At 38.4% G+C, this 21281-nt stretch overlaps 2 protein-coding genes across 4 annotated transcripts in view; one reads left to right on the plus strand and one right to left on the minus strand.

Annotated features, from left to right (window-relative positions):
• Positions 1 to 6009: 6009 nt before the first annotated feature.
• Positions 6010 to 13987, minus strand: GPX7 (glutathione peroxidase 7). Its single transcript, XM_065746178.1, has 3 exons — positions 13771 to 13987; positions 8783 to 9044; positions 6010 to 6940 (listed from the first exon to the last, which is right to left on the minus strand). The coding sequence occupies exons 1-3, from the start codon at positions 13975 to 13977 to the stop codon at positions 6777 to 6779; spliced, it is 633 nt and encodes a 210-aa protein (XP_065602250.1). The 5' UTR covers positions 13978 to 13987; the 3' UTR covers positions 6010 to 6776.
• A 3468-nt stretch (positions 13988 to 17455) lies between these two features.
• TUT4 (terminal uridylyl transferase 4) overlaps positions 17456 to 21281 on the plus strand; it is a 43623-nt gene continuing 39797 nt past the window's right edge. For all 3 annotated transcript variants that reach the window (XM_065738877.1, XM_065738912.1, XM_065738886.1), the window contains exon 1: positions 17456 to 17555. The gene's annotated coding sequence lies outside the window, so the exon portion shown is untranslated. The remainder of the gene's footprint in view (positions 17556 to 21281) is intronic.

Below are 21281 nucleotides of genomic sequence, written 5' to 3' on the forward strand. Positions count from 1 at the left end.
GCTCGTGTGTCTGGTATGGAACTTAAGGAAGAACATGTCTTAGGACAGATTCATAGTAAATTGTTTTGTCTTGATACTGGCCAACTGAATTTTGGCTGTGTGGAATGTTTTTTCTAGCAGAAGTGGAGATGAAGGGTGGCACAAAAGTATGATGTGAGCTTTTTTGAGAGCCAAGTCAGAATTATTCCAAGTGATAGTAATCTGTCGTGCTAAAATGTAATTACCACTACATCCTTTTCATCCTGTATAGACATATAAGACTTGTTCAAAATATTGCCAGCAGAAGCATCATAAGCATCTTTTTTTATAGTCTGTTGTCCTACTTTTATTAGAGAAAGGGAAAAGATGAATATTGATCATAAACTAAACCAGAAAAAAAAGAAGAGAAAATAGGAATCTCTTCAAATTATTGCACTTTCCATTGGACCCTTCATCTCCTTTCATCTATTGTGTTTGACCTACTAAATTACATTTTAAGAATAGACTTTAAAAAGTGTAATACTTTCATACTTCGTTAATTGAGGCTTTGAACTTAAATTTGGTCAAAAAAGAGACATCAGGGGAAGAATCAAAAGAAACAGTCAGAGGCAAAAGACAAGAAAAGCAATGAACTTTTATCTTCACAGGTAGAATTGACAGAGAACTCAATTGGAGCAGATTAAGTAATCTAAGGGAGAGATATTTCCAGGCTGATGTGGAAATTCACATGCTTGTTTCTAACAAATGGATGATTATACATCCACTTTTATACTTGCAGTAATTACTGCTTTTGTTATTTATTTTTTAAATTTAAATTAATTACTTGCTCTTTACTAATGACTGATAACAAAAGAATGTCTCAGATCTCTTCATCTTCCTTAGGCAGTGAAATAATTTTCTCTGAATCTTCTATCTGCAGATGCAATTAAACATTTTTGTTGCAAACAGCTTCACACCTGAAATTTGGGAAAGATTTATCCCATATCAGCTGGCCATCTATTAATATTCTCTTAACTTCTTAAATCTTCTAAAAAAATCTATATTATAACAACTATACTGTTACATGTTTATTACATTAATTATTCATATGACATTAATTTTTAAGTGAGTTCTCTGAAATATTTTCGTTTTCTGGGACAAACTCTATGAACTCTTTGTCCCCATGTTCTTTATCTCATTTTTGACAAAATACATTTCCCATGCATGCAGTTAACAACTAAAATTGGTGTCTTGCAATTTCCAGTATTCAATAAGATAAATGATTCATATAATTGAGAGGTTTGATCTTGCAATTTTACTCAATGATTTATTCCTGTTCACTTCAGTATTGCTATTTGCTGAGATTAGGCCATCTCTAAAGTTAGCAAGATCTTTTTTAAAAGAAAATTTTGTTATGAGAAATGGGCAATTCTTTTATAACTGAGCTGTTCCCCAATCCAAAATACATGGGAAAAATACCTGGTCTGACAAAATTCACCATATCTATTTTTAAGTTCTAAAGTCATCAAAGCTCTCTTTATTGGCATCTAGATGCTATTTCTTGGTTTCAAGTAATTTTTCTCTTTCAGTATCTGTATTTTTTTTTAACATTTGAATATTTGAATATCAACCTTGAAATATTTGTTTAATTTTATCCAAGCAAAATTTTTCACCTTAACCAAATTGATTGTTTGGGGGTTACTTCTGCTTGAAAACTTAATATATTTATATTCTGTTCTCATTTGGAAGAGGAAACTTCAAATTTAAAATGCTTATATGACAGAAAAACGTGTTAGTATCTCTCTCTCCTTGTTAGTGGTGCACCTATGAGTGAACAGTGTACCAGGACTAATAAAATAACTGATGTTTTCACTAGAGAAAGAGTTAAAAATCTGAATGAGTGATGTAACTCTACTGAAAGGTTAGGAAAACTGATTTGTAATTTACAGTGGGAATTCAGCAGGCACTTCAATTACAACAATAATTTGACTATTCTGCTCTTAGTTAGAAGATGGATAAACAATTTTCAGGATTATGGACATTTTCCTCTACAGCTTTTCTTTATCATTGTTGGATTCATGTGTTTACTAGATAAAAATACAGTAGTATCATATAATTCAGATGAACATGGTTATGATGAAATAGCTGTACTTTTAGAGAAAGGGGAAAAAAAGACATGGGACTATTTTATCTAATCTAATAATAGCTTTCTCACTAAAAACTAAAGCTATAGCTCCATGAAGGTAGTATTTATCTAATTTCTGTCTGTTGTATTCCACAGAACTGAGTTTATATAGCAGATATTACAGAAGTTTGTTCTGGAAATTGTACTTTCCTATCAGTGTAGAATATTATTTCCTTTTATTATTCTAGTTCCATCAATTAGTGCTTACAAAAGAATCTGACCCTGGTTCTGCTGATGGTTCCATTTCTGAATGGAGAGAAAAGAATCCATGCAGGCAGCTTCATCTCAAAACTCTCCTGGTATACCTACCTTTCAGAATATAAGTCTGCTTACTTAAAATACAGTGATCCTGCAACTGTTAGCCATTATCACTTGATAAGTCTCCACTGTTGCCTCTTCCTTTCTGCTGCAGAACTGGCAGAAATGATGTAAAAGATGAAAAGTATCGCTGAATTTTGTTAGCTCTGATCATATGCTATAGGCAGTACTATCTTTGTGAGCTGGTTAGGTGGGTGAGTTGGTTATGCAGTATTAGTAGATCACACAGTCTCCACTGAATAGCAAAGTTTAAGGTATAGTTCAAGTATATTCTTCTACTCTGCATACGTCTCTGCTGTGGAGATATAATGTGATTCAGAATTAGCTCTTAGATCTCTGTTTTTAGTGTCTCTTCTATCAACGTGTTTGTAAACACTTTTCTGTTTTGCCAGTTATGTTTTTACTCCACAGTCTATTAATATTGTCACAGGCAACACCTGATTTGTCTGCTAACTAAACTCCTTCCGTGAATGAGTCAGAGATAAGCTTGTAAAGTTTCATTTGGCCCTATGAATACCTGCAGTATACATTTACATGCATATTTGCTTGATCCAAGAACTGAAAATAGCATAAAATTTATTTTTGCTTAATCACATGGCTATCCAAGTCTTTGAAAAGTGCTACATTCAGCTATTTATTGCACTGGATGCTAATGTGTTTGAAACAATGAACTTGGTACCATCCAAGAGAGAGAAATTATGTTTGATACTGGTGTTTCAGACCAGAACAACTTGAGTGAAACATCACTAGCATGTAGCAAAAATACCAGTGGTAGATAGAAGGATAACTAGGCTGGTTGGTGTTGACCTCATAGTGTTCTATTTCATTGTTTTATTTCATTGTGATATATACCATTACAAAACTGTTTGGAATATATGTAGGCCTTACTTTCCATGCTTTGTGAGACAAAACTCTGAAAATCTGAAATGTTTTTTCTGATTTTAATATCATACTTAGCCTTTAATGTCTTTCTTCTCTTGCATGCCATAGGAAGTACATGACTGAGCACAGTCATGTTGTCTAGGTGGTTACTTTAACCTTTAAATCAGTTTGCCAAGAGTTTACACCTTCAGATTTGCAAACTGTAGGGGATCAAGTCTTAGGTGATCAGCATAATCACTCTCCATGCATAAATATGCTTATCTGTTATGGCAAACTCATATTTTCTCTGCAAAGCAGACAGGCTGCAAAGCAGCTAGTCTCACGCTATAAATTCAGTGCTGTTTTACAGTTTTCAGGACTTGCTGTAGGGAAAAATGTAATTTCAGATCTCTGCATGATGAAAAATAGTCTCAACACGCCAGAACAATTTTGTTTACAATTTTTTTTGGAGCAGGTGGTCATGGAGGACTTGTAACTAGATGTGAACTAATCTGCAGCCAAGAATATTTACTTTTCTCTGTAACTTTCATTAAATGACCAAAACATTTATTCTGCAGACTAGATTTCCAGTGTGACAAAAGATGGAATATATACCACACGTTCACTTTAATCATAAAAACGTTTCTGTTAACTTCGGAGAGTTATACATGCGCTTAAAACCACCCACCTTTTCAAATTTCAAAGCTTGCATATGTAATACTGATTCTCTTTAAACTGCCAAATTGTTAAGAACACCAACCCCAATAGTTATCAGTATTAAGTTATTCATAGCACTTGGGTGTCTGCTCAGACTTCACACTTCTTAGCTCCTTCTAAAATAATGTTAACAATTACAGCCTCACTGCTCTTTGACAGAAACCCTTTGACAATCCTGTCAGCAAGGATTATTTTTACCTCAGCAAAAATACAATGTACTGGTCCCCTGCTTTTAGCCCCAGGATGATTTACGAAGAATTTAGTCCTGTCCTATTGCAGTATTATTGGTGAAAATTGTTTTTGTTCGCTTTCATTTTCCTAGCTTTGTAATGCAGCCCAGAGAGTATTTGTCCATGTGGAATGAACTCTTCCCAACTAGTCATTGTCATCACATCTTTTTAGACTTTCAGTATTTATCTGATAGGGAATGAAAGATCACACATAAATCCAGATTTCTGTTTGAAGTTGAACACCCTACATTGAAATAGAGAGGGCTTAAAATGTCTTGCAAAGCATGACCTGAGCTCATCAGGGCTTCAGTTAATAGAAACATACTTTATATGGAAAATACTTCCAGCTCTTGCTATCTGCTAACAGCAAGTTAGACCAATGGAAAAGATAAACAACTGTAGTCATAAAACAGCTCCTTTTGTAGTAGTTGGGTTCTTTGTCCCAGCACACCGCTGGCCCATTCTGATTCTGCTTCCTTTTTGATTTTTCTTTGCAACAACTGCTCTGAGTGATTCATGTAGGCACAGACCAAATGATTGAATGGACAGTGGAGTCCACTTTTCTCTCTATAGAGGAGAATACAGACATGTTCACTGCCATTTGCACTGATTTCCTGTACTCTGAAGCTATGCTCCAAGAGACAAAGTAGCTGATCTTGCTTGGAGCGTGCTCATTAGTTTCAATACAACTGAACATTTTTGTCCTCTATTTATCCTAAAGAGTCTTTGATTGCAAACTGTCTTTTCAGTTCCTTCCCATTTTTCCCTTCTTACCTGATCTTTTTTTTCTTTTCTTTTTGCTTTTGTGCTTCTGTTACTTCTTCCTTTTATTTTCTTCACCTCTTTTTCTTTTTTTTTCCTCTCCTGACTAAAAATTAAAAACAACAAAACCCCTTGCTCTTGCTTTTTTTTCAGGGATATTCAGCTTGCTTTCTACAGTACAATCTCTGCCACTCACAGCTATTCTTCAAACCATAAAGCAACTCCAGCTCTTTACTTCCTTAGGCCAGCCTACGTAATGTGTCCAAGACCTCAGAAGGGAGCAGCTGCTAAAGCATGGGATTTTTAATGGACTCTAAGATCAACTCTTTTATTTCCAATTGTTCTTCAATACTCTTATCTCCCCTCTTTTTCTGCAAGCCACTGCATGCCATAATACTTGCCTTCGATTTTAGCTGACAATTGTTTGGATGCTGAAGAGCTATTCCAACTCATCACTGCCATATAAGTTCATACTATGGCCAGAGCAATTAAGGCTTATTTATTTATTGTGCTTGAACCCTGATAACTGCATGGACAAATACTGGTTTTGCTACTTTAAAAAAGCATTACAATGTACCAAAAAAGCTTTCACTTGTCAATAACACTGACATTGGACAAGACTAGATTCTTCCTGGGTTTAAAAGCAAGGAACCTGTACACTGTGTTTTTATTGAGGAAAAGAGATTTTCAGTGACAAGATTTTCAGTGCATTTATATCAAATAACAATGGGGCTGTAACTGTTATTATTTTAGATAACCTCAGAAGTTCTGCAGTGTGAAGTTTGTGCCTGAGTGCTACCCTTGAAAAAAGGGTACAACTAAACAATTGCAACATTAATGTAAGATTAAATAATGCAGCATTATGAAACAGCCAAAGGTTTTGAAAAATGCATTCCATGGGAAAATGTTGATTCTCTAATGTTTGTACGTGAAGTAAAATCAGATGGTGTTATAAATTGAAAAAGCATCATTATAGGAGGTGAGAGTAAGTCTTCTAAGCCACAATGCTACTAAAAGAAGGCAACAGCCATTCCATGTAGGCTCTGGTCCTCTAGATGTTCAAATTTACATATCATCTGATAATCCTTACTGGATGTAAAAATGTACAGGTCTTTTATAGATTTTGGAGAGCTTTTACAGAGACTTTGTATTCTGTTTTAAGTTTTGTGGATATGTTGTTTTCAGGCCCTTAACAACTGACTTTCTGGGGAGACTTCCCAGGCAGATGAAATTAAATGTTTGACTGTCATAACTAGAAAAACATACAATGAAGACTGCTTGGCCTGGAAGTACCTGTTTTTGCCCTCTTCCTAGCACATGCCTTAAATCAATCACACACTTTTTATTCTTTATTTTTTCATTTAGTTTGCAATCAAAATATGACAACAGAATTTTTTATGTCAGTAAGATCCCAGTTGGGAAATTCTTGTTACTCTGAGCCTCTTTGCTGGAGGTACATTAACTGGCTTTTTGTAGTGTTATAAACAAATAATAATTTGAACTGGGAATTAAAAAGTTGCTGATGAGGTCTTCTTTCTTGGCAGGATCAAATAGAATGCATTTGGAAATAGCAAAAATTAAATTAAAAAGTAATTTAAATTTATCTTTTTCCTACATTCTGAAGGTGGTGAATATCCAATTCCGTGATTTCTCTTCTGCATATTCTTTCTTTTTAAATGAGAAAAGACAAAGCCCAGTCCTAATTCTCACTAAAGACGTAATTGACATGCTTTGATTTTTGAAAGTCATAATTCATCTTTTTTCTTCAGGATGATTTTCCTCACAAGATCTGTAACATGAGGCCTTATTTCTTCAACAGAGACAGTAGAGTCCCAAACCTTTACTACTTTCCCATTGGGGTCTACCAAGTATTTCCAGAAGTTCCAGGTTGGTTCTTCTCCTGTGGAATCTACAGGGGGAGAAAAAGAAGAAAAAAGAAAAAAAGAAAGCCATGTTAACCAGTTCTTCAGTTCTTGAAATTTATTTGTGCCAATTTGATGATTACCAGAGAAGGAAGGAATGTTAAATTTAGGGGGTGTTTGGAGTCAATGTTACGATGAATTTTCTGACAAGGAGATTTAACTAGACATTAGTTCCCTGGAGAACGATGGAAACACAATCAAGCTCAAGACAGACAGAAGAAAAGACTGTAGACACATGAAGAATGTGTGTCTGTACTGTACAGATAACTTGAAACAGTTGAACACTGATAAGGAAATTGAATTTGGGATATAAAAACCAGAATAGCTGCACCAGGAGTGACAAGTTGTTTAACTAACCAGAATTTTTACTCCAAAAACACCTGGTATCATACTGCTTCAGAAGAATGTTTCAAGAAACGCTATGTGAAGAAGTAACATGGTAAATTGTTCTAGGAGGTTTCGTCCTAATCCTCGTATACTACTTTTTCTCTCCATGACTGTGTATTCATTTCACTACAGTTGTATTCTTAGCCTTTACTGTTTTTTATGTAACTAACAAAATGTTCAGGATTTTCAGTAAGTTGAAGAGTCTCATTACACCAATGGCACAAGTACAGACCCTACAGACAAATTAGCATTTTTTTCCACTAATTATACAATGGGCAAAATCTCATATGTGATCCAGAGATATTTCAGAGTATTCTCAGTATACAGACAGGCCTACACAGTTGACTGGTTGTTAAGATGCAGTAAATATACTGCCTCCAGCAGCTTCTTATTGTGTGTGGACAAACAGGAAAGGAAAAGATATGCAAGTTTCATGTGACAGGTCTGTGGTGACAACCACACATGGAAAAATAGAAATGGAAGAGCAGGAAGAGATTTAAAGGGAATTTTGACTAGCAGAAAGATCCACAATAAACACCTGGAGGGGGCATTGTGTGAGGTAGCCAAAAATAATAGTAGCACCACTCCTTTATATTCAGTGGTATGTGAGAAAACACTGTGGTGTTCGAGAGAATAAGAAGTGGCATGGTTCTTGCAGAGTGCAGCTTGTGAAACCATGTCATCTTGGTCTTTATTATAAATAATTCCTAGAAGACATTTCTTTAACATTTGATAAAAGCTGTCATTTAAGTCTGTCATTTAAATGGTATCTTAGAGCATTCACTTGGTGAATGAAAAATAGTGTCTTGATAGTGAATACTGTGCTTTGCAGCGTACTTTATTAGCTGTCTGCCAAGAAGGAACAAAGCCTCTTCAAGCTATAATACAGATCAGAACTGGAAGAACAGTACAGTATGGCTATTCCAATGTTTGGTAAGGACTGAGGAAGTATTCAAGGTTAACTCTTAGTGTCTGGTTTCACTTTTTGATGAAGAAGTAAATAATGTAGGCACTTTGCTTCCAATTATCCTAAAGATCTTCAAATAAATCTTTAAATCCAACCTGCAACAGTCATATCACAGGAGAATCGCTTGAAAGATTACAAAGTGGAAAAATGAAGATCAGGTTTTGTATACGTGTAGGGGAATATTTCAAGACCTGTATTCCATGCAGAGGAAGTGAGTAGCTCTTATTGGGCATTTGTTATTGTAGAGTCTTCATTCCTTGAAATATTTTTTTAAATACTAGACAAACCTGTCATAATGACATAGACAGAAATCCTGTCTTGTGCAGAGGATGGACTGAATGACTTCTGACTTCTGAAAATTCTGTGCTGTGCTCCTGTGAGCACAGTCATAGGCACCCTTTTTAATCAGACAGTATTCTGTGTCAGAGAAATTCTATACTGGGGAAACAACCCATCACTGTTTCTGATTACTCACCAATTAAGTACTTGAAGGCAGGAATTGCACCAGCTCCACTGACTGCAACTTTGCTGAACATAGGAAAGGAGGCACCGTAAGTCTTTCGTGCAAAACTCTCAATTTCTTTGTTGGTGTCTGGTTCTTGCTGCCCAAACTGATTGCATGGGAATGCCAGCACATTGAAATGATATGGGCCAAGGTCTTTCTGTAACTGCTGTAAGGCCTTGTAGTGACTATCTGTAAACCCACACTCACTTGCAACGTTGACAACTAATGACACCTGAAGAACAAGAGAACAAGAGATTAAAAAATGCTGTATATGTAGTGTAGATGTACTGGCAATGATAAATGGATGCACACAATTTCTAGATTAAGTCTACTCATTTATGACAGAATGGCAGCATATTCAGTATGAAGACTTACTGCCCCAATTACAGATCCAAAGTAGTGAAGAACATGTCCATTTTAAAGTATTCTTGAGAGTACAATAAAGCTGAATATTGCAGACCTTTTAGATGCAGTAAGATTTTTATTAATAGAAGTAGCATCATGCAGTTTATGGTGAGGTTTCTTTACATATAAGTACATTATATTCTTTTTCAAACCATTCTTTCAGAGTAATAAGCCTATATATATTTATTATACCACCTAGTTTACAGTGAATCCAGTGGGTTTCTACAGATTATACAGCAGCCCAGAAGTTGATGCTTCATTTTAAATTGCAAAAAAAAGTTTGAATTCAGTCAACGCAGCCAACACATTCCCCAGTACTAGTACAACAGTAGCTATTCACATCCATCTTTCTGCAATAGCTTCATGGAAGCTGTCATGTTGGCTTCATTATTGTCAGTGTGAGACAGCAGTGCTGAGGGGCCCAGTGCAGCAAGAGCTGCACCTGAAGCTTGGACACATTGACTGACCTGATCAAAGGTTCACAGCAAGTACCTGCAGGGCAAGAAAAGAAGGAAAAAATCCTACTTCATACTCATGTCTTTGCTGTCTTTGCTCAATGTAAACTTTGGATTCTACTGTTATCATTATTCCAGATTCTTATGCATATGATATAATATGATATATGATATAAGATTATTAGGAAACATGAATAGAGTATATGTATATAAATTATCATTAATACATGAAAGATACATGGCTATGGATAACACTGTTAAGTCTCAAACCCAAATTATCGGACAAAAACTCATAATCTGGGTAAGGTATGGGATAATAGGGTGAAGTCTCTGTAGGTGTAGGAGGCAGTAAAGAGAAAGCTCAAGTGAAGTTGGCATTTATGATTTCTTATGTTAAACATTAACACTTTGTGTATTTTGTGCATTGTAAAAGTATGTGGCTATATTTAAGTGTTTTCTGAGCAGTCCTATTTGTTTTCCCTGGAAGATAGGAAGGTAATCTTCTAAAGCAGAAATTTATGTTATCTTCTTTGTGTTGTAGTGTGTCAACAAAATATAGTTTAAGCAATCCCTATAAACTTACATATGAATTACTATCTGGAGCCATCTAACTAATTTCCAAAGCATCACACTCATTCAAACAATATTTAAGAGCTCCATTTGAAATTTTAAATATAGCTGTATAATTAGGGTTTAGGATTTTCTCTCCTCTCTGTTCTCCTTCCCCTTTCCTTCACTCCCGTCCTGCCTCTTTTTGTTTTTTGTTTTTAATGAGAAGAAATGATGTTTATGATGTGTTCCTGTTACAACCTGTCAGCATTGCAGATTAAATTTGTATTCAGAATAGAATGATTGTTTAAAAGCTTTTACCAAGCTATTTCATAAGCGTTTCTGTCTGGTACTACACACGATTAAATGTGGTCATTTGCATTTTTTATGTTTATTTTTTAATAAATAATAGCTATTCCTCTTGTCCTCATAAAGAGATTGTACTTTGACAACTATTAATGATTTAAATTAAGATCAGTACTCCCTGTTGAGTGACTTTTCTCACACCTTAGGCTCTGAGAGTGCAAGTCAAGCACACCACCTAGTGTGCAATGCTAACAATTCAACCTGAACCTTTCAAAACCAATTTAATCTGAGTTCTGTATAAACTGTTGTCTTACCTTTTAATACTACTCTTTCCTTTGCTTTCCTTGAGAAACCTACGTGTTCTAGTAGTGAGCTCATCTGTTACACACTGCAAATTCAGTTCTTGGTTTACTTGATGTTTACACAGTGTACTTGAGGAAAATCCCTAAAGACTAAGAGTCTGCTATCAGCTTAAAGTAATCCTATGTGGAACTTTAAACAGTAAAATGTTAACAATAAAATGAAACAGTAGATGCTCATGTTTTTAGACCTGAAGGTTCTTAATTGGCCCCATCTAGCTAGATGAAAGATCAGCTACAAATGTCAGATTAAACTCACTCAATTGTTACCTTCAACGATAAAAATAGCAATTATTATAGCAATTATTTGTACAGTAATTAAGTATCATTATCCTGCCCTTATGCACGTTCAATAATACTATGTTCTCAGACTGCAGAGAGCTACGATGCAAGGTGCCTGGCATTACTTCCCACAGTAAAATAATGCTGTACATTGTAAGAGTGCCCAATCCACTTTACTTCAGAATTTTAAGTAGTACTCTTCTTATTTACTATACAACCAATGGTACTTCTAATATGTATCAAGATACACTTGAATGGAAATCAAATTATTATCAATCTGTCTCACTATTTTCTTGGTAAGAACAATTATCCCTATGGTCTGAATACGTATTATTTTAGATTAATACTGAGTTATTGAGGAAAGATCCTGCATGTCATGAACTGCACAAACAATTGAATTGTTTATTTCTACTCAGCATGACTCTTGTCTTTTTAGAATTTAATTTTTTTTTTCTCCTCAGGAAAAATTCTGATTTTTTTTCAACTCTTGGTTAGCTTCTAGACTACTAAATAAATAATTATTTAAATAAATTATCTGAATGACTGAGCTGAAGAAATGTTTCCTCTGCATCTGCCAGTAAGCTTAATGCTGACAAAAGCTGGTTCAGCAATTTGCAGACTATTGTTCCAAGGGCTAGCTAGTGCCACACTCACTCTAAAGCACCAGCAGCACATACACAGCACTGATTCATTACTTACGTTCTTTTAATTGCTTCAAAATATTATGATAAACCTACATCTTAACATTACTTACCTAACTGCAGATTAAAGGAGGTTTGGTCTAAGAAATAAGTGTTTAATTAACTTTTGTTTACTTGATACTGAACTCTGACAATATAATGGCAGAAGGGGGGGTGGTTTATTATCATAAAGTAGTTTAAATTTCTGCATATGCATTCACAAAGAGCTCTCTGAATGCAAATCCTTCTGTTCCATATAGAAGATGGTCATCACCTTTTTTTGGAATAAGTTCTTCCACAAGGATTAGCAGAGAACAAGGAGGAACATCCACCAGCATTAACCGTTAACAAGGTATGGCTCCCTTACAAAACCAGTTACTCCTTGAGGACTGCCTGCTACCAGAGCAGGAGATGGAGATGCACACTCCTAATCTAATGCCATCATGAGATACCAGAGCAGGCTCAGCAACTTGTTATACAGGGGGCAAACAGCCACAGAACACTGCAGGGTGCTTGGAAAGAGTGCCTCCAGTTTCCTCCTGTTACTATGTGGATTCTGGCTCTGAAGTAGAGCTACAGGTAGTATTTGCTTACTCAGATATGTAGATGACCTGCAGAAAAAACATGCCCTTGTGACAGGTTTTATTGACAGAGACTTTGGAAGGAACTCTTTTAATAAACAAACAAATAAATAAGCAAACATTGCATAGATTCCACGTTGGTTTTCTTTTCCCAAGACAGATATTTGAGTGTGCATTGGACCAGTTCTGCTCTATCTCCTAACCAAATTGTGAATGGAGGAGGACTCTGACTGTCATTTGGTTTAAATCCAGCAGTATTTATCTTTACTTAGCAGCTCAGGAAAATGTACTTCTCTTCCCATGGACCCTCTCTTGTCTTCCTGCTAATGTTTTAGTGATTCACCACTGTGGACCAGTGAGCTCAATGACCTGAATGAATTACCTGAGAAGGGTAGAAAAGATTGTGGACACACAAAGCTGAGGCTAAGAGTGAAAGTGAAAGTAGTGCCTGCTTTTTTCAGTAGCATCACATAATGAGTGCTAAGGGTGGAGGTTGTGGACTTTGTGTTGTTTTATTTTCTCTAATTTCTGAATCTATCTATAAGAACTTCATGCCCCTCTCCTTATTCTAACCTCTCTTCACTTCCATAGGGACTGGGCATCTTACATTGTCAAATCGCTGAAAAACAGCTTACATCTAGAGCAATTGTTTTTAAACTGGTAAGCTCTGTCTAGAACACCTTAATGTAACATATACATGAAATTTAAGACATCATAAAATAATGTTTTCTTGCTCATCTTATTGCTGTCATACTAAAATCAAGTGGAACAGCATGATTGTGCTACCTTTTCACTATACACTTACACAAAAATAATTATTCTATCAATAAATCAATCACCTTTTATCACTGTATTGCTAATCATGACAAAATTTGTTAACTCCATTAACCACTGATTAAATGTTGTTTGTTTTTTTCTTTTAATGCAGAACTTCAAAGGATGGAATCCAGGAAAAAAAAAATTACGAACAGTCATGCAGTGAAAAGGCAGAAATATGCTCCAAAAGTAATATGTACAAAGATAAAATGCTTCAAGTTTAGTAGCTGCAACCCAGTGCAATTCATCCTGCTGCACAGAGGAGAGGCGCACGGACGTTCCCTGCCTGCCACGTATGCAGGAGCAGCCTGCACAAGGAACACTCTGACACACAGAGGTGAGACCTGCAAACGCTTTATTTAAAGAGTGCAAAGACCTACGGAGCGATATCAAAGCAGGCACACAGGCAACACTCCAGATCAGTTGAAGAGTCGCAAATGCAAATCTAGCTGCATGCATCGAGTTTATGTCCAATCTCTCCACCCCCCCTTGGTTTTTGCAGACATGCGAGGAGCGTGCACTTACCGAGCCCCTGTATTTCTCCAGAGATACTAGTTTGCCCCTGATGTTTACAACTTTAAAAGTGTAAAAATCAGTCTCTTTCTGCCGAGTAGCGGAAAATGCTAAGAGCAGGAGTGCTGTAATTGCAAGGAGCATGGCTAGAGGGATGAGAAAAACTTTAGGGAAGGAAGAGGAAGGTTTGTGCTCCACACTGCCCTCAGGATCTAGCATGCTGCACGACCGAGCTGCAAACATTTGCCACAAAAGCAAAGCCCTGCCGGAAAGAAGAGACTGCTGCAAACGAAGCTTTTGCAACAGTCCAGATCTTGCAAAGAGCACAGAATCGTAAAATCCTTAAGGCTGGAAAGCACCACTAAGGTCGTTTAGTCCAACCATATCTGTATCCATGCAAGACCTCGTGGGCAGGTATTTATGCAGCAGCCAAACACTAAACAGAGTGTTTCCTTTCGGTAGTGGTATGTCAAGTGAGGCCTTTACAGGTACAACCTGGATTGAAGTGCTAGTTCTTTGGCCCAAGAATAGCGAGATTGTACATGTCTATGGCATGCCAGATGTACAGATTGGCTTTCGCTACATCCTAGGAAAATAAGGGAGTCCTATGATTTTTGATGGATTAGCAAGTGCATTTTTTTAAAGTATACTAACTCTAGCATCTAATAACTGTAGTGTAATGCCAAAGGATATCAGTGGCTTGGTTGCTAGGGGTTACTGATACAAGTGTTCAGAGCAGGAGTCACAGCATACAGTCAGCAAAATGGACAATACTGAGAGATTCACGTTAAATGAAGTACTGCTTGTGAGACCTTCAGGAACTTCTCTGTGAGGACTTGGTTTGCAATGAGTGAGAAGGTGATGTAGGAGATAGAACATTACCAAGGAGCTTTTAAGAAGCATTAAGCATTAGGAACTGAATTTGTTACCAAAGCTTTCCGATTTTTAGAGCCATGCCAATGCCTAAGCATCAGTGTACTGATGCCATTCTTGGGTTGTCTACAAGAAAAAATATCAATTTCTAGCACTTCCTATAATGTCTGCTGAGGGAAAAGAATTTGTATATATAAAGTAACAGCCACAGAAAACATTTGATGATCATTGATTTCTTCTTGGACCAAAAAAACTGTTCCTCTATGCCTGACTCTGGTATTTCTTGGGAAAGAAAAGCAAAATGTAGTGATTTACAGAGAACAACTACTACATCCAAGGTATACTGGAAATCTATCTTTTGAAGAGCAAATCACACTTTGTAAATTTTTTTTTGTTTTGTTTTTAAATGTATTTTGGTAGATCTTTGATATCTTGATTAAATTTGATTAGGTGATTCAAGCAGAAGTGGCAATACTCTAAGGGAAAAATAACTATATTAGTTGAAAGATTTAATGATAGTTTTTAAGCATTTCAAATTTTGCATGCTTTTCTGTATTTTAGCTTAAGCAGAAATCCAGCATGCAGAAATCATTCAACATTCTATATGGATGAAAAGTCTTTTCTCGTGCTGTTTATAGGGAAAATACATGCTAGGAATCTGAAGTTTTCATCTCATCTTTGCAGATAAGTCCTGTATTTCTGTGTTCTTTCCTGCCTGTAGTATTGACCATGAACCAAGTGCAATTTCCTCACTTTATAAGCAAATCATCTCAGAAGCTTTAGAGAATCTCAGAGACAGCTGAAGATGCAGATTGGGCTTTAAAATACCATATGCTTTTAAATAAATAAATTTAAACTAATAAATTCTAAAAACAGTTTTAAAATCATTCCAGCTTGCAATACACTTTTCCATTATTTTTAGGTATAACTATGTAGTAGTTAAGGTATGGGACAACAAATAATGTATCATGCCACAACATGAGACAAGCAAGTTTTGCTCTGGAAAGGGACTCCATGAAATCTGCTTCCTACAGCCTCATGTTTATTGTCTGTTTTCTACGCAAAATTCACTTCTTTTCAGAAATACATTTTCTCCTACTATCTCAGCCCAGAATCTGAAGGGCTTTGATCAGTGGCACTGAATTGAGAATTCTTTAAATGATGGCCAGCTGGCAGTGAAATTCAGCTTCCTCTTTTAGTGCCATGTATCTATACTATTCCCTGCAATAAGACACTCAGCATCAGCAGAGAATGCAGAATTGTTTCTGAATACACATGGTGACTTGGTTTTGCAGTGATTCAAGTTTTCACAGCAAAATTGCACTAACATTTTCTTTTCAAGTCTATCCAACTATTTGAACTAAATTGTTGAAAGAATCTGATACAGTCTAATAAAGTTCAGCTTGTAGAAAAAACACCAGTCAGTTTTGCAAACTGGTGCCTGTTTGCTCAGTAGCACGTCTAAATATTGACTTAGGAGCACTGCATCCAGCAGCAAGTTACATTGAGTTATTTCTACAATTTACTTTTTGACTTACCAAACCTAATCAATATCTTTGTCAAATAGGACTGATTTGAAGCCACCACCCAGCTGACCTTGGTTACCCATCAGACAGCACTGTGGCACTGCAATTTTTGTCACTGCTGACTGGATTAGGCCCACATTCCTAAAGGTCTGCCCTGCACAATTTCCCAGTAGGGAAACATTGAGGTATTCATTCTTCATTTTGTAAAATTTGAGCTTCAGATGAACTAGGAGAAAGCTGATTAACTCTAATAATTGCACTGAATTGAAATACATCTCAAAGGTACATCTTGCCAGTATTCATAGCATCCAGAAAAAACTTTCATTTGCCTACAGATTCTCTAAGATAATGTCTTGAGCGCTACTATTTGTGTTATTATTAATAATTTCCTTTCAACCTCTTCCATAGTTCAACAACAATCTCTTGTAACCCTTGCTTTTCTGGAAAGGCCTCCTTAGCTTGGGCTAGGCAGTGCCAAAAAGGCATTTCGCTGCCAAGAGTGCTACTGTACTCGATCCCTAAAATATTTGCCATATTCAAGCACTTGCCAATTCCTTTAGGTCACACTGCAGCGCTGCCAAGAGCCCAGCCCTTCTCTCTTGAGACCTACCTAAGTGACAGCAGAGATGCTGGCCAAGGTGCTGTCCCTCGCTGTGGCCAGAGACAACTTTGTAGCCACGGCCGGGGAGCCAGGGTCCCCTTTCTCTCAGGGACTCTGGGATGGGGAAGGCCTGCAGAGGTTGCACTTTATGTGAAACATGCTTGCGCTCCTCCACCAAATGTCAGTGGAGCAGGGAAATGGGTTAGGACAACTGTGAGGGCCAGGCTGAGGAGAGCAGACTCTCAAAGAGCCACGGTGAAAATCATAGCATCACCAAGGTTGGAAAAGACCTCCAAGATAATCTAGTCCAACCATCCACCTACCACCACTAAACCACGTCCCTTAGCACCACATCTAAACGGTTCTTGAACACCTCCAGGGACAGTGACCCAAGCACCCGTTAAACTCTTCAGGTCGGCCCGACCGCACGGGGAGGGGCCGGCATTCCCAACCGGACTGGGAAAAAAAAAAGAGAAAATGGAAAAAAAAAAAAAAATGGGGGTAGGTTAGTGGAAAAAAAATGGAGCAGCTGGTTCCCTCATTCCTCCTCCGCTGCTGTAGAACCGGGAGGAACAGCCGTGGAGGAGGGAAGCGAGAAACCACCCCGGGACGAGCAACCCCGGGCAGAACCGGGCCGGACCGGGCCGTGCCCGCCGGCAGCGCCGCCCGCGCCCCACAATGCACCGCGCGGCTGACATGGCGGCCGGGCCGGACTGAGCCGCTGGCGTCGGGGCCTCCAGCAGCCGGAGTCGGGCATGGCGGGGGCGCAGCCCCGGCACCCCTAGGGCCGCAGCCAGGTACTGGGCTCCGGGGACGTCCCTCCGGGGCGGGGGCGGGCGCGCGCTGCCCGTTCTCCCCGTGCGCGGCGGAGGGAGGCGGGCCTGGGGGGCTCGGCGGGGCCTCAGACCCCGGCACGGCACGGCCCGCGGGGTGCTGGCGGCGGGGCCAGGGTCGCCGGGCACGACACCGGGGGTGTCGCGGGGAGCGGCTCTGAGGGCAGCGGGGAGTTGGGGCCGCATCCCGCCTGGAGCCGGGTGCGTGCAGGTTGTTGTTCTTTTCGGCTGGGATTAAATAAGTGCTCCAAGGTGGGCGGGGGGGGGGGGGGGTAGGCTGTGCCCGCCAGCTGTGCCCCTGCCTGCTGTTACTCGCCTAAACCAGAGGTTCTGCTTTCTGTGTGCGATGGTGTGCATGAAACGTTGCACGTTGATCCCTACCCCTCTGTTAGGGCTCTTTTGTTGGCTTATCTTGTGTACAAATACATAAGCGACTCCCGGGCTTTTGCAGTAGGTTGCAGTTTGCCAGTTGGCTGAATGTGTCACGTTACCTGAGGCCTTCTGGCTTTTAAGGTTGTTTCTGGGTCTGTCAAAGGAGGACGAGCTGGTTACGTGCCGGGAAACAATATAATCGGATCCAGGCTAAGGTTCTAGGGAGGGACTGGGACGCTAAGGTGATAGTTACATCTGTGTAAGAATCTATTAATTAATTGCTTTTGTTTTTCATGCCATCTCCTTGTTACTTTGTTTCCTAAAGGCTGCACTGGCTTTAAGTGTCATTGCATTTGTTTGAAAATAGACACTGCATGTTGTTTTTGTTTGACTTGTGCTCCCAGTTTGAATAGGTGCTTGTGCATCGTCTGACCCCTGATGTTTATGACATAATTATTTCCATGACAAGAAAAGTAACTTGGCCATGGAAATGTGACTTAATTACAGCATCTGGCAGAAGAAGCTATACTTGGTCTGCTTGTCAGACATTGGTTAGGTAGTGAGCTTTTTAATCTTTTTCTATCTCACTTCAGTGATAACCACTTCCTAATGTATTTTTTTTAGGATGAAATTAGAGTTTCTCATCAGATATGTATGGGAATATGTTCCCAGAAGGTATGTAGGGGGAGATAGGAAGTTCCTCTTGTTCTCTCCTCTTGCATAGAGTACAGCTGGGGCTTTTGTTTTGTACTTGGCTAGCACAGGAAGAAAAACAGCCGGATTCCATGGGGCACCTGCACAACGCAGGGCATTTACCTGGCCCTCGCTCTGAAGGGAATTGCTGTTGCAGGGAGAGTGGGGAGAAGGATTTCCCTGTGTTCTTTCTGAAAGCAAGGTTTCCCAAGGGAGCTCTTCTTACCTTTCTTGTGGATCTGCTTGTCACAGTAACAGTTTTAGTTTGTGTGTTTGCACCGATGCCATAAAGCAGTTCAAAATTTTTCTCACCCGAGAGTATACCTAGTTGCAATGCTTGCTTCTAAGTTTCACAAAATGTTTCTTCTTAATTAGCTTTATTTTGTTATTGTTTCCACCTTAATTATGAAATACTGGTACTGAGTTGTCCCAAAAGCTCATAGAAAGAAAGGTCCTGCATTTTGCTTATCAGATTGATTGCAGAATGGAAGCCATCCAGGGGAATCACTGCTTCTGGTGCTTTTGGCACGTTATCAAACAACAGACAATATAATCATAAGTTGTTTAAATATATGTAAGTGATAGATCAATAATTATTTTAGCTCAGAAGTACTAAAAACCTATTAACTAAATTTACTAACAAAGCTTATGTAATTCAGTTTTACTACTGAGCAGCAATGCATACATAAATGTATATGTAGCTGTATGGATTGGATCTAAGTTCTGATATTTTAACATATCTTTGGAAAAAACAGTGTCAGATGTTACTAGATTACTTATATAATTTTTATCTCTGAAGTATAAAAGAAACACTGCCAGCAGTGTAACTTTCAGATTTCAGTTATTGGTGTCTGCAAAACTTGATGGGATTCTGGAATCAATTTTGTTAGAAACAGTTACAACTCAGTCTGTGTGCCCACTATACTTGACAACATTTCTCAAGTCATGGTTTTCAGCACATTTCTTTCAGAAGTGAAAGCACAGGTTACCAGGAAAGCAGACACAGGGACAAAGGTCCATTTGCAATAGTAAATTAATTTGTGAACCAGTTTGCAACTGGTGTGAAGTATTTCAAAGGATGTCTAAAGGGTTAGAATTTGGGTGAAGGGATCAATGTTGTTCAATACAAGTACCAGATAAACTTCTATGCTGAAAATACATATTGTTGTCTCTTTATTTAGCACAAACAGCAAGGATGAATTGAGTTTTAAGAACAAGATGGATGGACTGGATTTAAACATGTAGCTACAACCTAAGCCAGCTTCGTGATCAGTTCAGGCCTCTAGAAGCTACTTGAGCTTCTGAAGGGCTTTGCACATATGTAGTGCTGTATTGTTTTGCTTTTTTTTCCCAGCCTCCTACCCAGTGCCAGTGCAAATGTGTTTGTTTTTTAAAGTGAGAGCTGAGTTGGTTCAGTTTCCAGATCAGGTTTACAGCGTGTACAGCCCAGAGCAGTGTTTGAGGCAGGTGGCACTCCTCTTTTGGCTTCAGTTGATTGTGAAGCTCTAGTGTTTTTCAGAAGTTTAAACAACTGTTACAGTAAAATTTGAAATCAGAATCAGAACATATTGAGGCATTAGAAGTCCTTATGTGAAATAGAAAAGGAAGGATAGTTCAGCTCAGCTGCACAGCCAGTGGGACTGAGAGAAGGGCTTTCTTGAGTTTGGGATGGGAGTTGCTAGTAGTGATAGGTTCAGGAAGAAGTATTTGGCATCTGCTGTTGGTGGCAATGCCTGCTTCTTACCTTTGCAGTGAGCCCTGTCTTGCTGTAGGAAAGACAGTGGGTGTCAATGTGAATAGGAGCTAGCCTGTAGCAGGCATGTCTTGTATGGATTTCCTGTCTTGCATATTCTGCTCATTTAAGGATTTAGTTGCAGGGTGTTTATACCTATATACATCAGTGCTGTTTTGTATAAAGCAAAGCGTTTCCTCTTACTTCAGTTACTCGGTGGTACTTGTCTAAATCACACACAAGCTTCACTACACTTCTATATGTAAACTTGCTTATCTAAAGAATCTTTCTTAGAAGTTTCTACTCCTCCACAGTAATATTTAACATCAGAGCTTTGTGCTCATCTTCCCTAGGCCCAGTGCTAACATATTGCTGTGTCTGTGCTTGTTGTGTTTAATGTTACGTGCACTGCACGGCCTTCCTTCTGGATAGATTTTGGAAGTACTATTCTTATGAGCTTGAATCCTTCAGCTTTTAGAAACTGGAGGATCTGAGACTGTGCACAGATAGCACTTGCATGTTTGTTACTAAGAATACCTGTGGGTTTATTGCTGGTGGAGCCTGAGGAGCTTTAGTGGCCAGTAATCTTCTGATAGTTTTAGTTCTAAGGAGTTTGGAAAAACACCAGGGACCGATAACAGTTTGTCCTAATTTATGTCTACTTTATCACAAAACAAATATAAACACGTGGTTTTTTCTTCTTAACTACTGGCACAGAACAAGGGAACAATGTGTGAATTCTCAGGTGCAAAAAGGAGCCTGAGTTACAACCAGCAGAGAAAAGACTCATTTCCCTTCCCCTCTCACTAGGGCATTAGCACTGTCTGCAGAAGGAGACATCACCTGTGCTGCGATATGAGCAGAGCACGTTGAGGCAGCCTGTCCTTTTGTGC

This window comes from Cyrtonyx montezumae, unplaced genomic scaffold (assembly GCF_038088225.1).
Source record: "Cyrtonyx montezumae isolate F1298 unplaced genomic scaffold, pur_monq_1.0 scaffold_1, whole genome shotgun sequence".
NCBI classification, from domain to species: domain Eukaryota; kingdom Metazoa; phylum Chordata; class Aves; order Galliformes; family Odontophoridae; genus Cyrtonyx; species Cyrtonyx montezumae.